General features: G+C 39.9%; 1 protein-coding gene across 1 annotated transcript in view; it reads left to right on the top strand.

Moving 5' to 3' along the window:
* THSD7B (thrombospondin type 1 domain containing 7B) overlaps positions 1-21,852 on the top strand; it is a 271,437-nt gene that overhangs the window by 116,202 nt on the left and 133,383 nt on the right. Inside the window, exons 7-11 of the mRNA XM_075152722.1 lie at positions 5,103-5,294; positions 8,813-9,047; positions 11,206-11,321; positions 17,811-17,943; positions 19,014-19,117. Of these exons, the coding sequence (XP_075008823.1) occupies positions 5,103-5,294; positions 8,813-9,047; positions 11,206-11,321; positions 17,811-17,943; positions 19,014-19,117 (780 nt within the window). The remainder of the gene's footprint in view (positions 1-5,102; positions 5,295-8,812; positions 9,048-11,205; positions 11,322-17,810; positions 17,944-19,013; positions 19,118-21,852) is intronic.

The following is a 21,852-nucleotide window of genomic DNA, read 5'->3' as shown; positions in this document are numbered from 1 at the left end:
TGTAATACCTGCTTCCTGAGCCAGGAGGGACGTCTGCGCCAGGTGTAATTAAACTGTGTCGTAGGGGATGAGTACGCAGGTTGCTGGGAAGACTGAGACTAACGTGCCAGAGCTGTGATTTCTGCAAGGCGTTACGTAAAGTAGGCAGATGCAGTTTAATATTGAACTGATTCAGAATGAAACGTTCCTGTTGATTCAATGCCTTGCCATGGAGTGCGTTATTCAGGATTGCGGGAGTGGCTTCTCCTTCTAGGATGGAAAAGACAATAAGAAAAAAATTAAGTTGCTGGAAAAAACAAGCTCTTTAGTTCAAGGAGGGTTTTATGTCATTCCTTGTTTTGTTTCCCTTGTTGGGAAGAATTTAGTTTGCTTTTAGGTGAATCAAAAATTCCACTCAGGGTTGTACTTCTCCATGTAGCTTCTCTGTTACCTTGTTAAAGAATTCAAATTAGGGACGGGTACATTAGATAACGATCAACTTTATTAGCAAATATATTTACAAAAATACCATGCTTGTCTTCTCTTTTATAATTATTACACCCTGTCTTTGGAAGAAAATAGATTCAGTCTTTCCTATATTGAAAATATTACCTGGTGAATATATCTTGGGTATTTAGCTTTAATCACTATACTATTCAAGTATAAGGCAATCAGTTAAAAAAACGTCATTAGAGTTGGTCAGGGTGCTTGCAATAAAACTTTTTTATAGAAGAAAACTGTAATTTTTTTTTAACTAAAACTTTTTTAGGAAAGCATGCATTCAGCAAGGCTGAGAACAAAAACTGTGCTTAAAACATGAAATAAAGAGCATGTGAGAGGGAACACTGTGGCTCCTGGGATGCTGGAGATGCCGGTTCAATTCTTTTACCTGATGTATATCAGAGATTGGATCTTGTATGTGCCTCACAGGTGATGGCTAAAACCACAAATGTAGTTATGCTTTTGCTCTCTCTCCCCCCAGCTCTTTTTAAAATATGTTTTTTGAAAGATCTGGATTTTATTCTAATATGAGTATAAAAATTTGAAAGCTTTCAAACCTTAAAACATTTCATAATATGGAAAAATAATTTCCGCATGACTCACAGCCCTGTTATATTTCTTAGTATGGAATAAGTCAAAAAGGAATGTTTTCAAGGTGCTGTGTTGATCATGACTAGCACAAATCAATTAATAGCTGTACTCTTTGTCAAATGTAGGTATAAGTTCTGTTTTACAGATAGTGCTTTCCACGTGCAGTTGTCTTAGCAGTAGTTGTTTGTGATTACCCTAAGGATAGAAAGCACTTCCCAAGGTTCACCCCAATCTGAACCCCACTTAGTTGTGTCTTCAACATTAGGATGAAACTTCAGTTCCTCTGTCACAATCCTGACCAGGTCCCCAGTTGCATCTCAGTAATAGCTGTGGATTTGTACTGTTTAGTGTTACAGCAGAAAAAATACTCTTCAGAGTAAACATAATTCCTTGAGACTAATTCTGGGCATTTGGACGGTATCAAAGGGGAGGAAAAAAACCGGAATGAGCAAGTTGTATCTGAAGAGAGCCAACAAAGACAGCGGTGGTAATCTCTGGGGTGGGTTGGATTGGATGGGCTGGATCCGGTCCAAGCTAACTAGAGGACCCCACAAAACCTAGGACTTTTAATTTTCTTTTTCTTTCTTTGAAAACGCCTTCTGTCCTTTTGCCTTGGATGGCTCAGTTTACTGATGAACGGATGAACAATGCTCTCAGTTTATTCCAATGTCACACCAAGTTGCAGACAGGAACCAGTTTCCCATCAAGAGGGAGCTGCTGCGGGCTCTGACCAGGAGAGATTGGGTCCCTGAATTGCCATCTGGATTTAATTCCTGGTTATCACAAGATGAACTTCAGAGCAATGTCATGGGTTCTCACCTTAAAAAATTCTAATAGGGACCAAAGTTGTAGCTGTCATGGTCAGTGCTGTCCCTTTCCCTGTTTTCCCTGAAGGAAAGTTGGCTTTCACCAAGACTTGGCATCCTTCTGCTGTGATCCCCCACCCTGCTGCTCTCCAGGGCTGATTTCAGATGCTGCGTCTTGAGATCTAAACACATACTTGGATGAGGATTCATATTATGCTCAGATGCATAATTTAGGTGCTTAAAGGCATTAGTCCTATTTAGAGAGGGAGAAAGCCTCCTCTAGAAAGTTTATTCAGAATATCTGAGATAAGAATTACACCTTCAAGGTACCGGGTGGACAATTTGGAAGCTCTAGAGAATTTAATATTCCCTGTAAATCTGTGACAATGCATAAAGTACACTTCAAATGTATCCTGTACTAGTCTTTTTCATGGAAAATGAAGGATTATTACCTCTCTTTGTAGTATACGGTAGTTTTCTGAGAATTCTCTGCCAGGCGGGTGGTACAGAAGAAGGTTTCCCTTCCGCAGTGATACAAGCCAGTAATTAAACCTGAACACAGCGAATAGAGCTATAAAGTAAATCAAAGTGAGTGTTGAATTGTACCTTCATGCACCGGCTGGTAAACTCTTTATAACAGAACTCAAAGCTTCCTTTCTTTGCTGAGGAACCATGAATTGCAGCCTCTGTTTGCAGTGTTACCTGCTGCAAATCCAGCGTGAAAAGAAATCACGGAGGGAAGAAGTAGAAGGCACATTTTGCTCCTTTGCCTCCCTTCCCCACAGGGTGGTTGCTTGAAAATCTGTGGCACCTGGGCTCACGGGCGGAGGAAGCCACCCCAAAGGAGACCCAAGTGTTTTGAACCATCTTGTGAGTGGAGTGGCTTGGACTTTGTAAAGTCAGATTAAATCAGTGGAAAGGCTCCCATGGCTTTCAGCAAGTAGGGTTTTCTCTAATGCATACATCTCTGGCACTGTCTGATTGGTGGAAAAATTGGGCTAAATCCAGAATTCGGTGAACTTCACGGCGCTCCCTGGCCATAAAGTCCAAATATAATGAAGATAACTTCTTGCACGGATGGAGGGGAGGGGGGCACGCTTGCAGGGCCAGGGTCCCATCTCATCCCTTCTCGTTCAGAACCCTGTTGCTGATGTTTGTGTGCTTCCCTGTGGGTGTCAGTGATGGGAGAGGAGGGCAGATGTTTTACGCTACTTCACCAAATAATCTCTTGATGCTACTGTACCATTGACTCCTAAAATCATGCCTGCCCAGGATGCCCTCATGTTATCTGCCACCGTACAGACAAGCTGTCAAAATGTTAGCAGGGGTTTTGATGCTAAAATGAAGGAAGAATAAGGCTTACAGGTCTATTTGGGGTTTTTACCTTGTTTTTCCCTAAAGATAGTTCGCAGCATTATGTGAGCATCCAAAGCAGCAGTGGTGATAATGGGCGAATGATGGATTAAGCTTGGTTTGTAGGGGTGCCGAACTCAGTACCGAAGGATGGGGGCTGTCTGTAGGAGGGTGTTGGTCTCCATTTTCTTGTTCAGGAGACTTAAAACAGTGGTGCAAAGGCTGGGCATATCGAGCCTTTCCTGATGAGCACAGACAAGTGCAAGGGAAAGGGAGTATAAAAATAAAGTATTTTTAAACATATTTTACAGTCTGACTGCCTGCTAGATTCTCCGTTACTTCTCATAATATGCTTCAAAAGTTTTTTTTTTTTTTGTGCCTCAAGGGCGATGAGCCCATCTTCATTTAGGGATGCAACTGCAGATAATACCACCGTGCTATTGACAGCTTTATGCGCTCTCGCTAGCAGCCTGCCTCTCTTATTTACTCACTTGTACTTTTTTTACTATTTACTATTTACTCACTTGTGCTTTTGCCTTGCAAAAGCAGTACAGATTTCTACTCTCCTAGTTATAATTGCATCCTGGGCTGCCTTGTTCCAGAGCCTGTTCCTGTAGCGTGAGGTGAAGGAGCCAGTTGTGTTGCTATTGTAAATTTTATTATTTTTTTTTTCTACGTATAATTGAGCCTGGATAGTCATTATGTTTTTTCCTAAATTCATAATTAAAGAAACCTTGAAGGAGAGCTTTGTAACTATTATAAGGGCAAAAGAGAAGGTAACATTCAGCTTGAGCTTGTGGTTTATAAACAGGTAGATTTGAGCTTCCAGAAATTTGGGATTTGTAGCTGAAAATTCATGAGAGTCTAGAAGCACTAAGCAAGAGAACAGTGTAACAAAGTCAGTCCTGTCTGTTCATCATTTGAATTACATTTGCAAGACAGTATGTGGAATTCAGTACCAAAAGAGTTATGTTTTATGAATTTTTATGAATTATTATGTCCTCAGAGATTCTATGCAATTAAAAAAATCACTGGACACTTCATTTGTTATTTTAAAAATAAAATTATACGTTAATTTGCTTTTTAAAATCAATAGTTCTATGTGTTGGACTCCACACAACATTCCTCTCACATGCTTTGTTTTGCCGCTCATTCTGCCAGCTGTTCTTTTGGTTGGTAGGTTTTTCCCAATCACCCCCAATGTCCTACCATCTTGTTAAAAGGGGTTTTGGAAAAATGCTTCTCATCAGGGGGTAAACTTTGGTCCAGGTCCCTTGGTTCGTCTCCAGTAGGAAATATTTCTTCCTTGGATGGGGGTGGTCCAACAGATCCATTAGCTGGTATCTTCTAGTTTTTGGGTGAGAAGCTGAGTCAGAAATGGTGCATGGTTAGTTCTGGTGAGGTTGCAGAAGAATGACCAAAACACCTATTGGACACTTCTCTGGCCTACAAGAAGAAGAATACTGTCTTCTGTGGGGATCTGAACAATTTGTGTTGTGGAAAATAGGTTCTGTAGGTGGAGACTGCCGGAAAATATGGGGCAATTATTATCAGTTCTGTTGATAATTGATGTTTACAGCATTTTATTGATTGAGTTATCTCATTCCTCGTGCTTGCCTGCTTTATAAAGTGGACTGCAGCCAAGAGGTCATACACAAAACTTGAAACACATTTTTTTCTTTTTTGCTTTTCTGAAGAAATACTTGAGTCAGTTGCTCAAGTATTCTACTTTCAAGCCTGAAGCCTTACCACGTGCTCTTTTGTAGTATATTCCTCCATGGGCAGGCGGACGTTTGACTGTTTGATGCAGACCTTGGATATTGAACCAAGTTGAACCTTCTTCCATGTCTGTCTTGTTTTTGTTTGCTCCAGGTGAAGAAGTACCACATCACCTCTGCTCAGATCTTCCCCGTCCTGAGGTTGCGGCTTGTGAAATCCCTTGTGCCACAGACTGTGTCATCAGCGAGTGGTCCCCGTGGTCCCCGTGTTCCCACTCATGCTCCAGTAAAAATGCTGAGGGCAGTCAAAGCAGGAGTAGGTCCATCTTGGCCCTTCCAGCCGAGGGTGAGTGGTAAATATTTTGGATTTTGTTCGTTTTTTGTTCAAACATTTTATTTGTGTAATGAGTTGACTTGCATTCCTCAGCCAAACTGTATTTAAATCAGAGCTAATCCCAATACTATAGCAATGAGGAATAATACTTAGTACTTGTCTGTACTTCATGCCTAGCGACTAAAATATCTTTATATCTTCAGTTAATGCATATGTCACTTAGAGAAATTCTGTCACAGTTCAAAATTATTTACTTCAGCCTACGAATTATTGTCTATTGAGGGCCAGTTTGGGTGTGAATTTACTTCAGGAGGGCTACATCCTATACTAATGAAATTGCTGCATGCCACAAACTCATCATGCGAGTGTCTTTATATAGGAACATATTAGTAGTGATTTAGAAAAGAACAGTGAGCTGTGAAAAATGAGGAAATAGAAAAGGACCTGCTTATCTTATTAATGCAGACATAGAATGTATTGACCTTCTTGTTTTTCTGTTGGAATAAGTAAATAGCTCTGGATGAATATATATAATTTTCTCTGGATCTTCATGGACACATCATGTGTCTGGATTTTTACACATCAACATCAGTGACATAATTATTTACTATTCGTATCAGAAGTGTAGTCTTCTAACTACAGTTACATATACAATAATTCATTTATGTGTTGGTTTATCACATGGGATTTGAATGATATCACATCAAGTGCATAAAAATTCATAAAATGTGAACGGTGTGACAGACTAAAGACTTGTTGACACAACAAAAAGTATCTACTCTTGTCAGCACTATGTGCAGCTAATGCGGCAGCAAAATGCTTTTAGATGCAAATCTAGTCTAGGACAAGCTCTGTTAAGTGCTACTTTGTAAATTATCATTAAAGCCACACACTGTTTCTGGGGCAATGTATGGACTTGATCTTGCAAACCCTTAGTCATGTGAATGGTCTGTATTCACATAAACATCCTTATAAGCACTTGCAAAGAAAATTGGGACCCTTCAGGATGAAAACTGCTGTATAATTGTCGATTGAATGATAATAACTACTACTAAAAAAGTCTACGAGCTAGAGAATAATTAAAATGAAAAATACAGTTGGCTTCATATTTTCCATGGAAGTAACAAAATGCAAATAACAGATAAACATGGAATTATGAAAATGAAGTGTTGAAGAAGTGAATCCTGGAAGTACATAAGCTCAGTCATCTCAACCTGAAACACGCTAAACTAAAACTGATGTGCTTTGAAGGGAATACTTTAAGCTTCTCGGGAAGGAATAATTAACTATGAAAAATCAAATGCCCCAACTTTTTCTGTACATCTTTAGCAATGAGTATAATGGTTTGCTATGCAGAGTCACACATCTGCATACAGATAAATATTGATTTGAATTTGTGGAGAGTGGAAGTGGATTTAATACCGTTATCACTGCAGTCCTAAGGCCGTGTTACGTTACCTGCTTTCTCTGACACTTTCATACTCAGCTCACAGCTGAGTCACCAACATCTATAGAGCAAGTGACATTTCATTTGTCCTCTATCAACTGAGGCAATGTTAGCTGTGGCTCTACTGTCTGAGGACTTCTGGATGCCATCCCACAGGCTGACTTCAGTTCAAACCCTGGGTCCTTTTCTCCAAGTTGCTCTTGTTCTATTCTCCAAGAATATGATAACCAGGAGGCTCTTGATGAAACTAGAGGGGCTTGGTTTAAATCAGGTTTTAAAAGGTATTTCTTTACGCAGTGAACTTCTGAAACCTGGTACAAGAGGAGAGTATGGAGGCAGGCAGTCTCAGCAGGTTTAAAAAGGATTAGGGAGCTGATGAACAACAGGTCTATAAAAGGTCCATAAATGCCTAGTAAAAGGGCTAGGCAGTGGCGTGCCGTCCTGCTTTCCTTGTACAAAAGTTGTCAATGAACTGCAGAAAGTGGCCAGGCTCTTGTGCTTTTGCTAAACAGCATCTCCTGCTTTCAGTTGTGCAGACAGACTGCTAGGTTGGATGCACCAAGTGGCATTTCTTATGTTCCTAAGTTAAAACTGCCTTGTTATTACTCTCCCTTGTTTAGGAGAGCTTCCTTACCATGGGTATTCCTGAAAAAAACACCTTAATTTTTCTCTGGGAAGCTCAAAATTTGAGTTTTTCTCAAAAAATTTTCTTTTTCTTTTTATTTTTTCCTAATGGACCAGGCATTTTGCCAGCCGCTTGCTTCCAATTTTTTTTTTTTTTTTTAACATGTGCTTAAACCCACAAGAGCAATAACTGGTCTGCATTTTTCCTGCCAAGTTGAAATCTTCAGGAAAGTAAGTTACCTGGGGCATTTTCTACTCCATCATCATACTAAACATCTGAGACTGAACACTGTGTGGAACAGTCCATTTTCATGAAAAGATGAACGGTAATGTGACATGATTATCCAAATCGGTGTGCTAAGAAATTTCGATCCCTCTTGCGTTTCTCAGTGCTCTTGATTGTGGCAGTTTGGGGTCATACCTTACCTGAGAAGGCTCGGTCCTGCAAGGCGGTAGGCATCCCTTCGAGGAGCAATATGCCTTCCTCTCCTGTTGATTTTAGTAGGGCGTAAAGATGCTCTGAACCTTGTGGTATCTGGCCCCAACACTTCAGTCCTTTCAAAACCTGTAGCGCTTTTGCCATGTCACACGTTGCCAGATTCTCCCTCCTGGAAAAGAATTGGTTTGATTTTAGTAATTTTTACTTCTTTCTTCCTAAAAAGACAGTGCTTACTGTTACAGTTTCACTGCATTACTCCTTAGCTTTTGAGCTATGAACATCTGCTGCTTTTACGGGATAAATTCAGGCTGCTGGCTAGAGTGTTAAAGTTTCTGGGGAGGCTGTTCGAACTCCTGTGCTTTGTGGATTTATTACAGATTGTTGACAAAGTGAAGTAGCTTAGCAAAATCTTTGGACGCCAGTTTGATAGGTGCTGCTTCAGAAAAGTAAAGGCTTCATATTCAAAACCTATCTTTCAAGTTTTCCCCCCTTGATTTACAGGTGTGGGTATCATTTGATACATTCCTCCATCTGTACAGTTCAGCACCCTCTACAGCTCAGCTCTTTAAGGCAACGCGTGAATAGAGTCCAAATATTAGAAAGAGATGTTCCTCCTTGGGAAATTAGCAAGGAGAATGAACATAAAAATAATGCTTAATTTGTCTTTAAACCTAATTGCGTGTTTGCTGAGTGATACTGGCATTTAAATGGAATCAACTTGGCTGCGTGTAGGAGTATCAATAAGGTAACTCAGAAATATGCTTTGCCTATTTCTGTTTCCATTATGCGTTGGAATACAATTTTATGCAAGGCTAGTTTAATGGGGAAACAATATTTTAGAAGGTTGTTATTGCAGCCATAAAGGTCAACAGCTTTATTTAAGCTTTATTTATTTATTTTTTTTAAAATGGGGAAGAAAAAAAGATATTAAGCAAACTTAAAATTTTTATTTATTTTTCCATGTCTTCCTTTTGCCACATGCAATAAGATAAAATATGGTGTTCTCTTGACTCTTCTCAGGTGGAAAAGCCTGTCCTCCTGACCGAGCCCTGCAGGAGCACCGTGCCTGTAATGATCACCCGTGCGTGCATTTCTTCTGGGAAGCTTCTCCCTGGAGTTCCTGCTCTGAAGACGCACGGGTAACTGCGCTCAATGCGACCGTTAATTGGAGCGGAGACGCCACTTGTGGAGTGGGTATACAGACAAGGAAAGTCTTCTGCAGGAAGAGCAGTTCTGGCCAGGTCACGCCTAAAAGGTATTTAAAGAAAGGTTATTAGTGATTATTTGTAGTTACAATACATGAGGTATGAAGGCATTTTCTCGTAGCGTAGGGAATCTGTAGCTTTGAAAGTAATTTCATTTCAGGCCTAATTCTCCAGCTACTACTCCATCACTACCATGAAAGGTGTACTAATATGTAACAAAAATAAATAGCTAGCCCATTTTTAATTTTCTGTGTAAATCCAAGCAAAATGTATGTTTTCAGTGGTGTAGATTTTTTGCTGTAGCTCCTTTGTTATTCTAATTTACAGTTTTCTGCAAATGTTTTTCCTGAAGGTCAGGTGTGAGGAAAATATAAAGTACATCTGAATATAATGTTCATCAATACATTATTAACAATGCTCTAATAAAATAGAAAAAGTAAATAGAGTTTGCATTATATTTACACCACAATTAGGCAGAACCATATGTGTGATCTATATCGTTCAGTTGATTTATATAGCTTCTATAATGTGATACCGACATGACAAAATTATGTATTCTGCAGTACAAATATTCCAAATTCTGCCTTGCTTTACTAAATGAGGAAAATAAGTAGCGCAGATGTTTTCCCTAATATCAAAAAATCAAGACATTGCTAATTATTTTTTGCACTGTTAATGAGTCTAGAGACTTACAACTGAGTTTCATTTCTTATTGTAGCTCTCAAAACAATCCTGTTCGTATAAGCAGACTGTTGATTTCAGTAGTTAATTAAAATTCTTGAGGTTAATGAGATTAATTAAATAAAAGGAAAGAAATCTAGTATTCATTTATAAAATATTATTTATAGAATCCATTGATATGCTGTAACTTTACCTAATTAAACGTATAGGTTATAGAGCTATATAATGTCTAAAATAGTGTTTGCCCCCTCCACTTTTGAGATGGTGTAAGGGGAAATGGAACTGAAGGGGGTAAGCAAATATTCATGTGAAGTATGTGAAGGGAAAACAGAATTTCAGTGGTGGAAAAATCATGTGAAAAGAAGAGACTTGTGTACCGAGGATTTCAGAAAGGGGTTCTCCTTGGCTTTGATGTGGTAGCTTCAGTGCTGCGACGTTCCTCCTGTGATGGAAATGGCTGGAGCAGAAAGGACTGTGCGGTCCTTAAAAGAGCTTCTTATTGAAATTGTTTGCTGCTGTGCTGCATATTGTTTTCATGGTGATAGTCGTCTCAAAAAACTCAGACCTCTTGAAGTCTTTAGGAAGGTAGTTCTAAGGGAAAGAATAAAACCTTCGTGTTTCAGAATTACCTCGTTACTGCCTGGGAGGGTCTGGACTGATCTGGTGCTGGAGGGGAGGACAGCCCTCCCCGCCGTGGGCACTGGCTGTGGCTATATTATATTTTACATAGTAATGTTGGGTTTGGAACTGCTGTGGTGAAAGTCTGTGTTAATATGGCTTCAGAAATGGGATACGTTATGTAAATAAATAACCTTTTTGTGTTGGCATACTGAATTTTTTTGTATTCTGCATTTTCCTGATTTCGTGAAGAAAAATTACACCGTCTCTGAAGAAGGTGCAAGGCACAGAAAGCCAAATAAAACTAAAATTTTTGCAGAAAAATATTTCAACGTCTTCTGTTAGATAACTGAAATCTGCCCTCTAGGATAATCCTACTTTAATGAGAAGACATGTCTCTCTGTATTTATTTTCTTTTAAATTATACTTCTAAGTATCTTATTACTATCTCAGTAACAGAATCATGACTTTAAGATTTATTTCTTTCCTGGTAGGGTTTAGTGGCATGTTCCTCTTTCAAATGGGGTCATTTTGGGTTGCATGCATTACTAAGTATTTTTGAGTGATCTTTCTAAATAAAAAAAATGAAAAAAGAGTAATTCCCTTTCTGCTCCCCCATTTGAAATGCAAGATCTGCCTGATCCCAGAAAATTATCCCTTTTCCACTCTTTAAGTTTTTAAATATTAACTGTCTGTGTCTGAAACTTTTGTTAGAATATGCATGACATATTTTTCATTTAGCAGTTAAAAATGAATTAAAAAAAAATCACAAAATGAGGCTTGCTATGAGCAGAAGTGATATCTTTGGTATGGCAGTACGCTCACAGCCCCGTGACAGTCTTAGGAGTAAAACATTTCCCTGTAGTTTTAATTTTTTATTATATTTTGTCTTTGTGTTTGGATCGATAGGTGTCCAGAGTCCATCAGACCTGAGACCGTGCGGCCGTGTCTCCTCCTCTGCAAGAAAGACTGCGTTGTTACGCCTTTCAGTGAGTGGACTCGCTGCCCAACAGCATGTCAGCCTGGTAAGCCTTTAAGAAGAGGTCAAAATCTGTGGAAAAATTACGAGAATTGGCCTAGGAAACATGCGGTAGTTGTAGTTCACGTCAGTCTAATAATTCATCTGAATGAGTTTTGGACTTGGGGTGTTGTTGACACTGATGTTGTTGGGGGTGTGTGGGATCCTCGTGAGCAGATTTGGAGATGTAAGTTCTCTTTACCTGGAATAAATTCCTTCTGGGCTTCTGCCTTCAAAGTCAGAAGTCCAAGACCCTAACGTTGTATGGCTATACATGGAATTGCTACATTATATAAAATTTATTTCTCTTGACCAACCTAGATGTATGTACAGGGTTGTGCAAATAACCCCTGTGCTTCGTGGTTTTTCAAGGACCATACATTTCTTTGATCTAGTTGGTTAGCTTTTGGACACTAGGTGTTTAACAAAGTTTCTTTATAATGAGCTAGTGTTGGTTTTTGTGACAAATTTGTGTTTCATTAATTGTTCAGATGAAAGGCTTCTCAGTTATCAGAATATTTCATTTTTGTTGGTGGCTTCCTTGCCCTTCAAAGATTTTCAGCATAGTCCTTGTTAGATTTTACAGGAAAATGAGTTGCTTTCTAAAACAGTGAATCCTGTTTTAATTAGGAATTTATTTTTAGACTTTAAATGAGCTGCCTATGAAGAAGTAGAATAAATTACCTGCTAAATTACTTTGTTTATTAAATAATAGTCTACAATTAAAATGAGAAGAAATTAATTATTTAACCTCCTTGGCAGTGTTATCATTTTAATATAATTCTAAATTAAAACTTCTTAGGTGGGGGAGTTTGCTTTTTGGTAGATCTGTTATTGATATGGCTGCATTGCAAGATTTTTTTTTTTTAATTTGCATTGTGCAATTAAAACCTCAGCACGGTAATGAAATTTCAAATCCACTATACATATGCGAGTTTTTAGGGGTTTTGTTTATTTTATAGAAAAGTTGTATTTAATGAAAACAACATACAGATGGTGAATTACTAAGCAGATCAAGCAGAAACAGGTATTGCCTGGCAGGTTTAAAATTAAATGTGTACCGGCATAAGACCAGAGCTTAGACAAACATGCAATCACTAAATCAGGTTTACCAGTTAAGCTGTTTGTGGTTTATCTGAGAAAATGCATCCAACTTTACTATCTAACAATAAAAAGGCTGACATTTTCCCTACATTTAAATGTCATCAGACAACAGGCTGTCTCCTGGCGAAGGATTATCTCATACCTCAGAAGTGTAGACAGCGGTGAACTTAGGGCAATAACAGATGGACTGACAACATAATTCACAAAAGAAGTGCAACTGAACCCAAGCACCTGTTGGTGAGGCAGGAGCAGGGAGGTTGTTGCAAGTTATTGATTCTCTGCCATTTCAGGTACTTAAAGGTGACAACTGTCTACTGCAGTCTCCTATAATATATCGGTTTTGATGGGTCTTTGAGGATGAATCGAAACAAGAATCAAAGACTTAATATGGAGGTTTCAGGATATGAAATGGTTTGAATGAGCAGCATGTAGATTTTCCCCTGTCACCTCCGTACCTGGTCGTGAAGGTGTCCTGGGGAGGTACCTGCTTTCAGCAATGGATGATGTGCTGTCTGGTCTGTCAGCATAGATTTAAAACGGGGAGATTAAAAAAAGCAAGCACCTAACAATAAATACCATTTTTCATCTCCCTCCTGAAAAGAGATGGTACCTATAAGTAGAGATGGTACCTATAAGTAGAGATGGTACCTATAAGTATCTGTCCTCTTCTGGGCAATGGTTGTCTAGGGGTAAGGTTAGAAATTTCACTATTGTTTAATTCTCTAAACAAGTTTATGTGAAATGTCAGGTAGTAACTGTCCAATTTATTTCCCCATGCCTTAAATTAGATTTGAAATGAGATGAGGTAAAGTGAATAAAATACATGGTGTGCCACGATAAGAAATTCCAGTGACCTCTACCGTGTGTCAGACAGTGTCTGTCAAGGATCTGCCACTTCCAGTTTTCATAAACAAACACTCAACCAGACTTGGTCAAAGTTAAAGACTTATCCCTTCAAAAGCTCTTATCTGCACAAAAATACTGATGACAGCTCTGATTTTGGTGACTAAAATCTCGGAGAATCTGTCCTTATTTGTGTGTTCAGAGTCTTGTGTTGACCAGACTCTGCCTTTCCGTCTGGTCAGGAGCAAAGGGTATGAAGTTTTCCATAAATGCCTGTCAGTGTTTAAGAGGTATTTGGACAATTCCCTCAGTAACATGCTTTAACTTTTGGTCAGCCCTGAACTGGTCAGGCAGTTGGACTAGATGATCGTTGTAGGTCCCTTCCAACTGAAATATCCCATTCTATCCTATTCTATAAAAGCTGGACTAACTATTCTATCAAGATATAGCAGACTTTACGGTAGTGAGCAAGGATTTTGTCCCTCATCCGACAACGGTGATCCACCTTTCCCAGCCCTGGGCAGGGTACCGGGGAAGCCATGGGGGACGAATGAAGAGGAAGCAAAGATACAAGAGCAAGGGAGGAATGAGAAGAGTGGATGGATAGAAGGAGTCGTATTAGTCTTATAAAGAGAGGAGACTGATGGGACAGGGAGGTAGGAGTGGAAGCAGAGGTAAGGCACCCCCAAAATTCTCAAACAGCATTATCTGAGTTGCAAAGTCAAGGACACAGAAGTTAAGATTCTCTTGAGATCCTGAGGCTTGTTTTTTTCAGGAGGGCAAGCAGTCATAGCCATGCTCGAAATCAGCTGAAGTTCGGCTTTAAAAGGACAGCCCTACATAATGCTAATGCTCTGGAAAATCAGACTATAGCAATTTTAAATGAGATATAAAAATTACGTTCATTAACATTTGTAAGGAATGCTGTAGAAAAGCCAGTGAGGAAATTCAATTTTGAAAATGGGGTTTGAGTAATGTGCAATAAATGTTGAGGATAATTTAGTTTCTTGAGGTGAAGAAAATTACTGTGGGAAGCTCATTTAGATTTGGTACTGATTAATAGGAAGGAAATGGCTAAGATTCTAATGGTGGTAGATAATTTGAATGAAAATCATCACAAAGTGATAGAGCTCACGATTCTTAGAAGGGAAGGATGGCAATATCAGCAAGACATTTAAAAAAAAAAAAAAGACAGACTTCAACAAACTCAGAGAATTGATAGCTACACCTCTTGGGTACATGTTCTATGCAGATGGGCGTGTAGAAGACCTGGAAGCTTCCAAGAAAGACTGTATGAAGGGCTGACGCCCAACTGGACTCTACTTTCTATCCTGGAACTACTATAAGAGCAAGCCAGTAGCACAGGGGAACAAGGTGTGTGTAGGTCTGTATAAGACTTGCATGTTCAAGCTTCAAACCACGAAGAGAAAACACCAAACACAGCTAGCATAGCCCTGGTTTTAACTTTTCTCATCATCAGAGTTGTTCAGAACCTTGTTTCCTTTTTGATTGTCAAATTGTTTCACAGAAATTAGAAACAAGCATGTAACTGAAGGTGAATTTAAACATGTAGTATAGAAATCAAGAATGCAAATTAAGCAATAGGAAGATATTAGATAACAAGAATTACATAAATGGATTAGAAATAAGGGGAAGCTGAATGAAATATTTGTCCATTACTTACTGAGAAACGAGAGAAACACAACATGGGGAATGTGCACTTGCTGCTGCTGTTTCCTGTCTGCAGGCAGGAGAGGGATGGGCTAAAGAATAAGTATTTCAATAAATGAGATGTTCCCATGTCAGTAGGGCTGTGTGAATAGAGAAGGAAGTAATAAAGTAATGCCAGAGCACCTAGTGACTATCCTCTGGGTAAGAAATTGCTAGGTCCTAGGGAACTAACTGACTAAAATTCAGTCATACCAAGACAAACCGAACCAACACCCTTCCCCTTGCCCCCCCCCCCCCCCAAAAAAAAAAAAAGGGCAAGGAAATTGTAGATTACAACACAAGAACAAGTTATTACTCAAGATGTAAACATTTCAAGAATCATATTCTGATAAACTGGCCAGTATGGATATTGAGAACAAATAGTGCCCAATAAATTTAATCTCCTTTTTTTGACAGCATGGCTGCTCTAATTAAGGGAAGTGGTAGATTTTTGACACATTAAACTTTTATCAGGAAGCTGAGGGACAGTGACTTGAATTAAATCACTGTTAAATGGGTACTCAGTGCTTGAAAAATCTCACAGTGGATATCACTGTGAAAAGAGTCTGTCTCTGTCTCCTTTACTCCCTGCTATCAGGTATTGATACACATTGATAAGATCCTGTGAGCCTTCTCCTCTCCAGGCTGAAGAGTCCCAGCTTTCCCGGTCTCTTCTTGTGCGTCAAATGCTCCAGTCCCTAAATAGTCTTTGTGGCTGTTCACTGGACTCACTCCAGTATGCCCATATCCTCCTTCTCCTGGGGAGCCCAGAACTGGACGTGGCACCCAGATGTCTCACCAGTGCCGATGAGAGGGAAAGGATCACCTCCCTCGACCTGCTGGTGATGCTTTTCCTAATGCAGCCCAGGATGCTGTGGCCCTTCTGTGCTGCAAGAGCACGTTGCTGCCTCATGGTCAACTTGTCCATCAGGACTCCCACGTCCTTCTCTGCAAAGCTGCTTCGGCTGATAGATGTCCACTATTCACGATCAAACTGGAACAGGAGCCAAAGAGAGTCCTACAGAAAACTCTTCTTGTCCCAATTCTACGTGATATTTGTCTGAACAGCTTGCGTGCTTGAATAATAACATCAGTGGATGGTGCAGGGCTGAAAGAGGTAGCAAACACAATAGACAATATATTAAGTCATATTGAAATCACTGAGAAATTTCTCAAGATATGACTTGGGAAGGAAAAATCAATTGCACAATGACAGAATGGGAAGTAAAGACCTCAGTATTCTCTCAGGCACTTCTGGAGATACACAATGAATGAAAGTTGACGATTTGAAATGCTAAAACTCATATTGGGCTTGTCAAACTCATGGGCATGTTGTATGTAAAACACCAAAGGTGTTACTGTCCACTGTGTACTGTGCACTGGTGAGGCTGCAGGTGGGATTCCTTGTGTGCCGTGTTGTAAGAAAGTGAGTAATGAGAGATGATTCAATAGGACCTATGAAGAACTGGGTTTTCTTAATTTAGGGAGGGGAAGACTTGGAGTGGATACAAGCCATTAAAATTTCATAAAGGCTGTGCATCAGACAACAGGGAAAAAATATTTTTTATGTCTAGTGGACAGAGATAAATCAGGTTTAGCTTAATTTACAGGAGCGATGATTTGGGTTAGATTTTAAGAAAAGACTCTCTGTGAGCCTTTACAAGTGCTGAATCAGGCAATTGAAAGGAGACTGTAGGAAGCTGTAGAGCTCCTCGGGTCGTGGCTGATAAAGAAGCAGGAGAGGGATTGCCCTGGGTGCACTGATCCTGCCTCAGGGTAGCAGCTGGGGTGAGCGACCTCCTGTCAGGTCCAAAGTCCCTTTGCGGTGATCTCACAGTGATAGCACGTGTGCGAGTGAAGGCTTTTATAACTTGATATTTTTATAGCCAACCATTTTAATTGGATCTGTACTTGTACTTTGTGTTCATGGTGTGACTTTTCGTAACTTTTCCCTCTACTCTAATGCGCTGTGATCTTGCTACTGCAGCTTTGGCCTTATCTTGAGCTGGAAAAATAACACTCGTGTAAGTGGGCTAATTTACACACCACTTTCCTCTCTTGGACAAATCTGATGAAGTCCACTGTTAAAAGACTTTTGATTGGTCTGGAATCCTTTATGGAGTTCTGTTGAGATGCCTTTTCAGTTTTCTAGCATCTGGTTTTGAAGTGTGAATACAGTACCCGAATGCCATAGACGGTGCTTAAACCAGCTCTCAGTTTATACTTACCACTTACGCAGCCAAGGATTGCGTTTGCTTGAGCTATAGAGTATATAGATAAGTCTTATCCTTGTCTTTCATGCTGCATTCTGTCCTGTAGATTTTGTGAACTGCATTTCCAGGTGGATTGATCTTGCATCGGCTCAGGTTAAGTAGAGAGTTAGCCTCTGTTGGTTGCAGTGGTTTTCCTGTCAGGAAGTTCCTAGACCCATAAAGATGGGCTACTGGTAGCAGCCTGAGACCACCAGAATGTTTTCAGAAACAATGATGTTCGGTTTTTTGTTTTTTATTCTTTTCTCCTGTTCAGGTGTTTAAGTATTTGCTCATGCTCTCTTTCTTGTCTGATATATTGTTCTGTTAAATAGACATTTTTGGATGCATCTCTGAGGCTGTTGATGTATCAACCTTACAGGTGCTGTTCTGCTGAACTACTGGTAATTTTAAAGCAAGTAATGGCAGTTTTTGATCCAACATACATTCCCCTTCTTTGGGTAGTGCCAGAGCACTCATGATTTCAAAATATAAATGAAATGCAAAGCATGTTTTTAACCAAGACATCTAGATCACTAACTCGGATTGCCAACTGTGTCTGGAAGGCAATTTTCTTCTTTATTTTACAGGCAATGCCACTGCAGTTAAGCAGTCCCGGTATAGGATTATCATTCAGGATGCTGCCAGTGGGGGACAGGCATGCCCGGACACCTTGTATGAGGAAAGAGAATGTGAAGATATTCCCATCTGTCCAGTGTATAGGTAAAAAGTGTTAGCTTGGAATCAGTCTTTTGCTAGTGGGTTTCTACTTCTCTAGAAATGACTCGATTGTCCTGCATAATTTTCACCAGAAAATGACATAAAACTGGAAAATGCAGAGTTACAAACAAATAACAATGTTTGAACAACAAACCTTGCAAACTGTGTAGAAGTAGAGCTCAAATTGGAGATTTCAGTAGATCTGGCATCATCAGAACAAGAACCAATAGACACAGCTCCTAGAAATGGTAACCTCAGGGTTCGATGTGTTTAAGGAAGCTATTACTGGGAACTCCCCCCTCAGTGTATCTAAAAATCAATGTAAGCTATTTTGGGACCACAAGCACTCAACTGCCTTAATCATAATTGTATGCTTATTGCAGAAACTCTCGTCTTTTCCCCTGATGCTCTCTCTCCAGTGAATAATATGCACTTTAAAAAATTCTGATTAGACAAATAGTACAATAGGGCAGTTACTCACCGCTCTTCATTAAAATTCTGTGACCCATCTGTTATACAATATTAGTAAATAGAAAAGCATTATATCTTTGCATATAAACCTTCAGCCCGCACATCCTGGCGGCCATGGCCTCAGAGCAGAGCGGGGAGCTGAAGGTGGTGCCACGGCAGGAGTCACACCACCCAGCTCTGCCTGGCTCCGCACCGCATGGCTGCTTTCTCGTGTTCTTGGCTGGCACACATCCTAGCATAGAAAGCAGTTTAGGTGAGAACGGGCATAGAAAGCATCGGTTGGGTGAGAACGGGCTTGCAGGAGGAGAGCCTGATTTCAAAGCCCGCTGAAGATGTTTCCTGTGTGTTTTTTGTGACTTTGAACCATGCCCTACGAAAATGAGAAAGGGAGACATGGTTGGAGGATGATATGGCTTTCTGGAAGGTGAACCTTGCATCTGGATTTCAGTTCGCAGTGCTTATTTCAGGAGTAATTACAGCTTTTTGACTCTGTTTCCTTAAGTCTCCACAATATATCATCATTTGTAACTGAATTTTTTGCCTGGACGTGTTAACTGTTTTCCAGTTTTAATCACTGAATTGTTAAGCGTTTCTTCTCGCAGGTGGAAGACCCACCGATGGAGTCACTGTGTGCTGGTGCCGGATTCGGTGAGACAGGGTGTGCCGGCACATAGTGAGGCGTGTGGACACGGTTTGCAGTCAAGGGGTAAGCTTTCTCCATCCAGCCTCCAAATATTTAGGGTGTTGGAGGGTGACATTTCCGTAGGGTCTTTACTCTTTTACAGTAGCTAATTTGGAAACTAAGTGACTGAAGCACTTAAAATAAAGTGTTTTGGGAAGTGGAGCCATTGTACAGTTTTGCTGCTGTGCTGGACGTTAAAGTACCAGTAACGTGATAGTATGTGCTTGGAGTATAGGAGGGGATATATGCTCAGCATTGAGTTATCTTTACAATAACCTGCTCCTCTGCCTAAAGATGAAGCACGTGGGCTTTAAAAAAAACTATCTATCTATAGACGTCTATGAAGTAATCCATTCTTGGTGCTAAAAACGAAAGGGATAATTTCCTCATGATTTTAAATTTTACTAATAATTTGCCTGAGGCCTGATTTTCATTAAGACTATTAGAGAAGTTCAGCGTGGGTACAGGCTTTGGGCTCCTGCCCTTGGCGTGATTAAGCACTTGGAAAATACAGTGATCCCCTTGTCTGAACAAAAGTGTTGAGAAGAATTTCACTGTTCAGAGTATGTGACCAGGGTCTGTAGTGGTTCCTGCAGAGGGCTGGAGATTTGGCTGTTATCAGTCTGCTGGGAAATCTAATGAAACCTTTAACAAAAGGTTATTTTTATTGGGAAAAAAATTACTATACAGGTATGTTAGCTGAAGAAACTTGACATAATAATTTACTCCTTCACAAGGGTAGAAACTATTCTTTAAAGATGAAGTGGATTTCTTACATAATGTGGAAACAAAGGGAAAGAAAGAAAAGCCCTGACAGTATGTGGGCTGTATCTGAAAGAAGAAATGTGTTTTAAACTAAAGCTCAAAGGAGTAAATATCTTTAACTAGGTTTTGACCACAAGCCTTTCCACAAGGTTTTCAAAGAGAGCTCTGTAATTTGAGATGCCCTAAAATGTACTCCTCAATCTCCATGTGAGGGGAAGGTAATCTTTTTGCTCTAGTAGGTGCATGAGCTTTGTATTAATCTTACTCTGACAGAATTTGAAGTATAATAGAAGAGTATCACGCTTACTTTTGCTCTGTGGAGAATCCTCCAACAATTACATAGGTTATGTGCTGTTCTGGTGTAATCATGGGAAAGGCATCCCATAGCCTGTCAGGTTTAAACAAAATCTGTTTCAGTGCCACTTTCACTTTTTGTAATTAACTGTGGTTTTTGTAACAGTTGTGGTTTTCATAATTACATGTAGTGATAGAACCAATCTGCTAGGTATTATTGAGGATGAGTGGGGTTTCAGGAAAATGAATTCTCAGATGAAACCCATGGAAGAATATTTTCAAGTTGTTTCCTACAAACAAGGGGAGTGATGTCCATGCAGAAGGCAGCTGAAACCAGGCTGTAACTCTGACCTTATTGCATCTGAAAAACAAGCTGCTAGATTTTCTTACCTATAGAAGTGTTTAGTAAGGGAAACTTTCATAAAGCTGTTGTTAATACCTCACCTTGCTGCTACGTGGTCTCTTCAAGAGCAGCTCACGTGTGTGAAGAGGTGCTGTGTCACCATGTTGTCAGGGAGTAGCCATTTAGCCAAGGGTGGCGTTTGCTTACGCGCCTTGCTGGGTCTCTTCAGCTTGTAGACCTCGACACTGGAGGACTTCTGATCCTCTCATTCTTCACCATGAAGGGGGTCTTTGGAGATCTTTTTCAAATAACATGTGAAGTGAGGCTGGGGATTTGGTTTGTTCAGCCTGGAGAAGTGTCTCATGGGAGTGAGGTTCACAGAGGAGGTGGAGCCACTCTCTTCCCAGAGGTGCACAGTGAAATAACAGAAGATAACAGTCGTAGGCTGTAGTGAGGGAAATTCCCAGATTGCCCCGAGAGACGGTAGATTCCTTGGAGATACTGCAAACTCAACTGAAGAAGGTCTTGAGCAGCCTTTTCTAACTTTGAGGTCAGTCCTGCTTAGAGCAAGCATTGGATCTTCAGAGGTCCCTTCCATTCTAAATTATATTGTATGATTCTGTGAGTCTGTGGGTTTTTTCAGGGCAATCTGTGCCATCAGTGGAAGAACGCCAGGTGTTATAGATAGACGCTTTCCTGCAATATTCAGGCATCCTACAAACACGTTTGCATTCAAGCTATCACCACCACTCCACAGAGTAATTGGCTTGCATAATGTGTCAGCGTCTGTAGCCAGTAAGTGCTTATTCTCCAAAGAGTATTTATATGAATTTGCCCAGTTTCTTTTTTACCATGTAACAGCAATTACCCTTTTACCACCGAAGATAATCAGTCTTGCTGTTCCTTAGAGCATCCATTTTTAGAATTTTTTTCTTTTGCTGTCCATATCCTGGCTGTCATGTAAATAAGAGGATTTCAGTTTTCAGTGACTGTTGTGTCTAGCCAATTATATAAGAGCATTGAATTAATATAAATTATTTCTAAAGAAAGAAAGCGTATGTTTATGTGTACCTATTTAGGATGATGACTGTGCAGAGGGAAAATTAAGTCTGAAATGACTTTCGAGCTCCATTCTTTCTCTAGGCTAGATTCTGATAGATAGTTACAGATCTTGTTCCATGAGTGTTTTCCCTGAAATTGCACATAAACGTTCTATGTAACATGCAGAAGATACCAGAATTTGTCTGTTAATAATAAGCAGAGTAGCCAAAGAGATGACAGCTGTCTGAAGCGGCAGTTTCCATGGCTTTATCTTGGAATGGTATTAGACTGATTACAACAGCCTTTCATTTTGTAT

The sequence above is a fragment of the Calonectris borealis genome, chromosome 6 (assembly GCF_964195595.1).
Source record: "Calonectris borealis chromosome 6, bCalBor7.hap1.2, whole genome shotgun sequence".
Lineage (NCBI taxonomy): Eukaryota > Metazoa > Chordata > Aves > Procellariiformes > Procellariidae > Calonectris > Calonectris borealis.
Note: the sequence above shows the minus strand (reverse complement) of the source record. Positions and strands in the feature narration are given on the sequence as shown.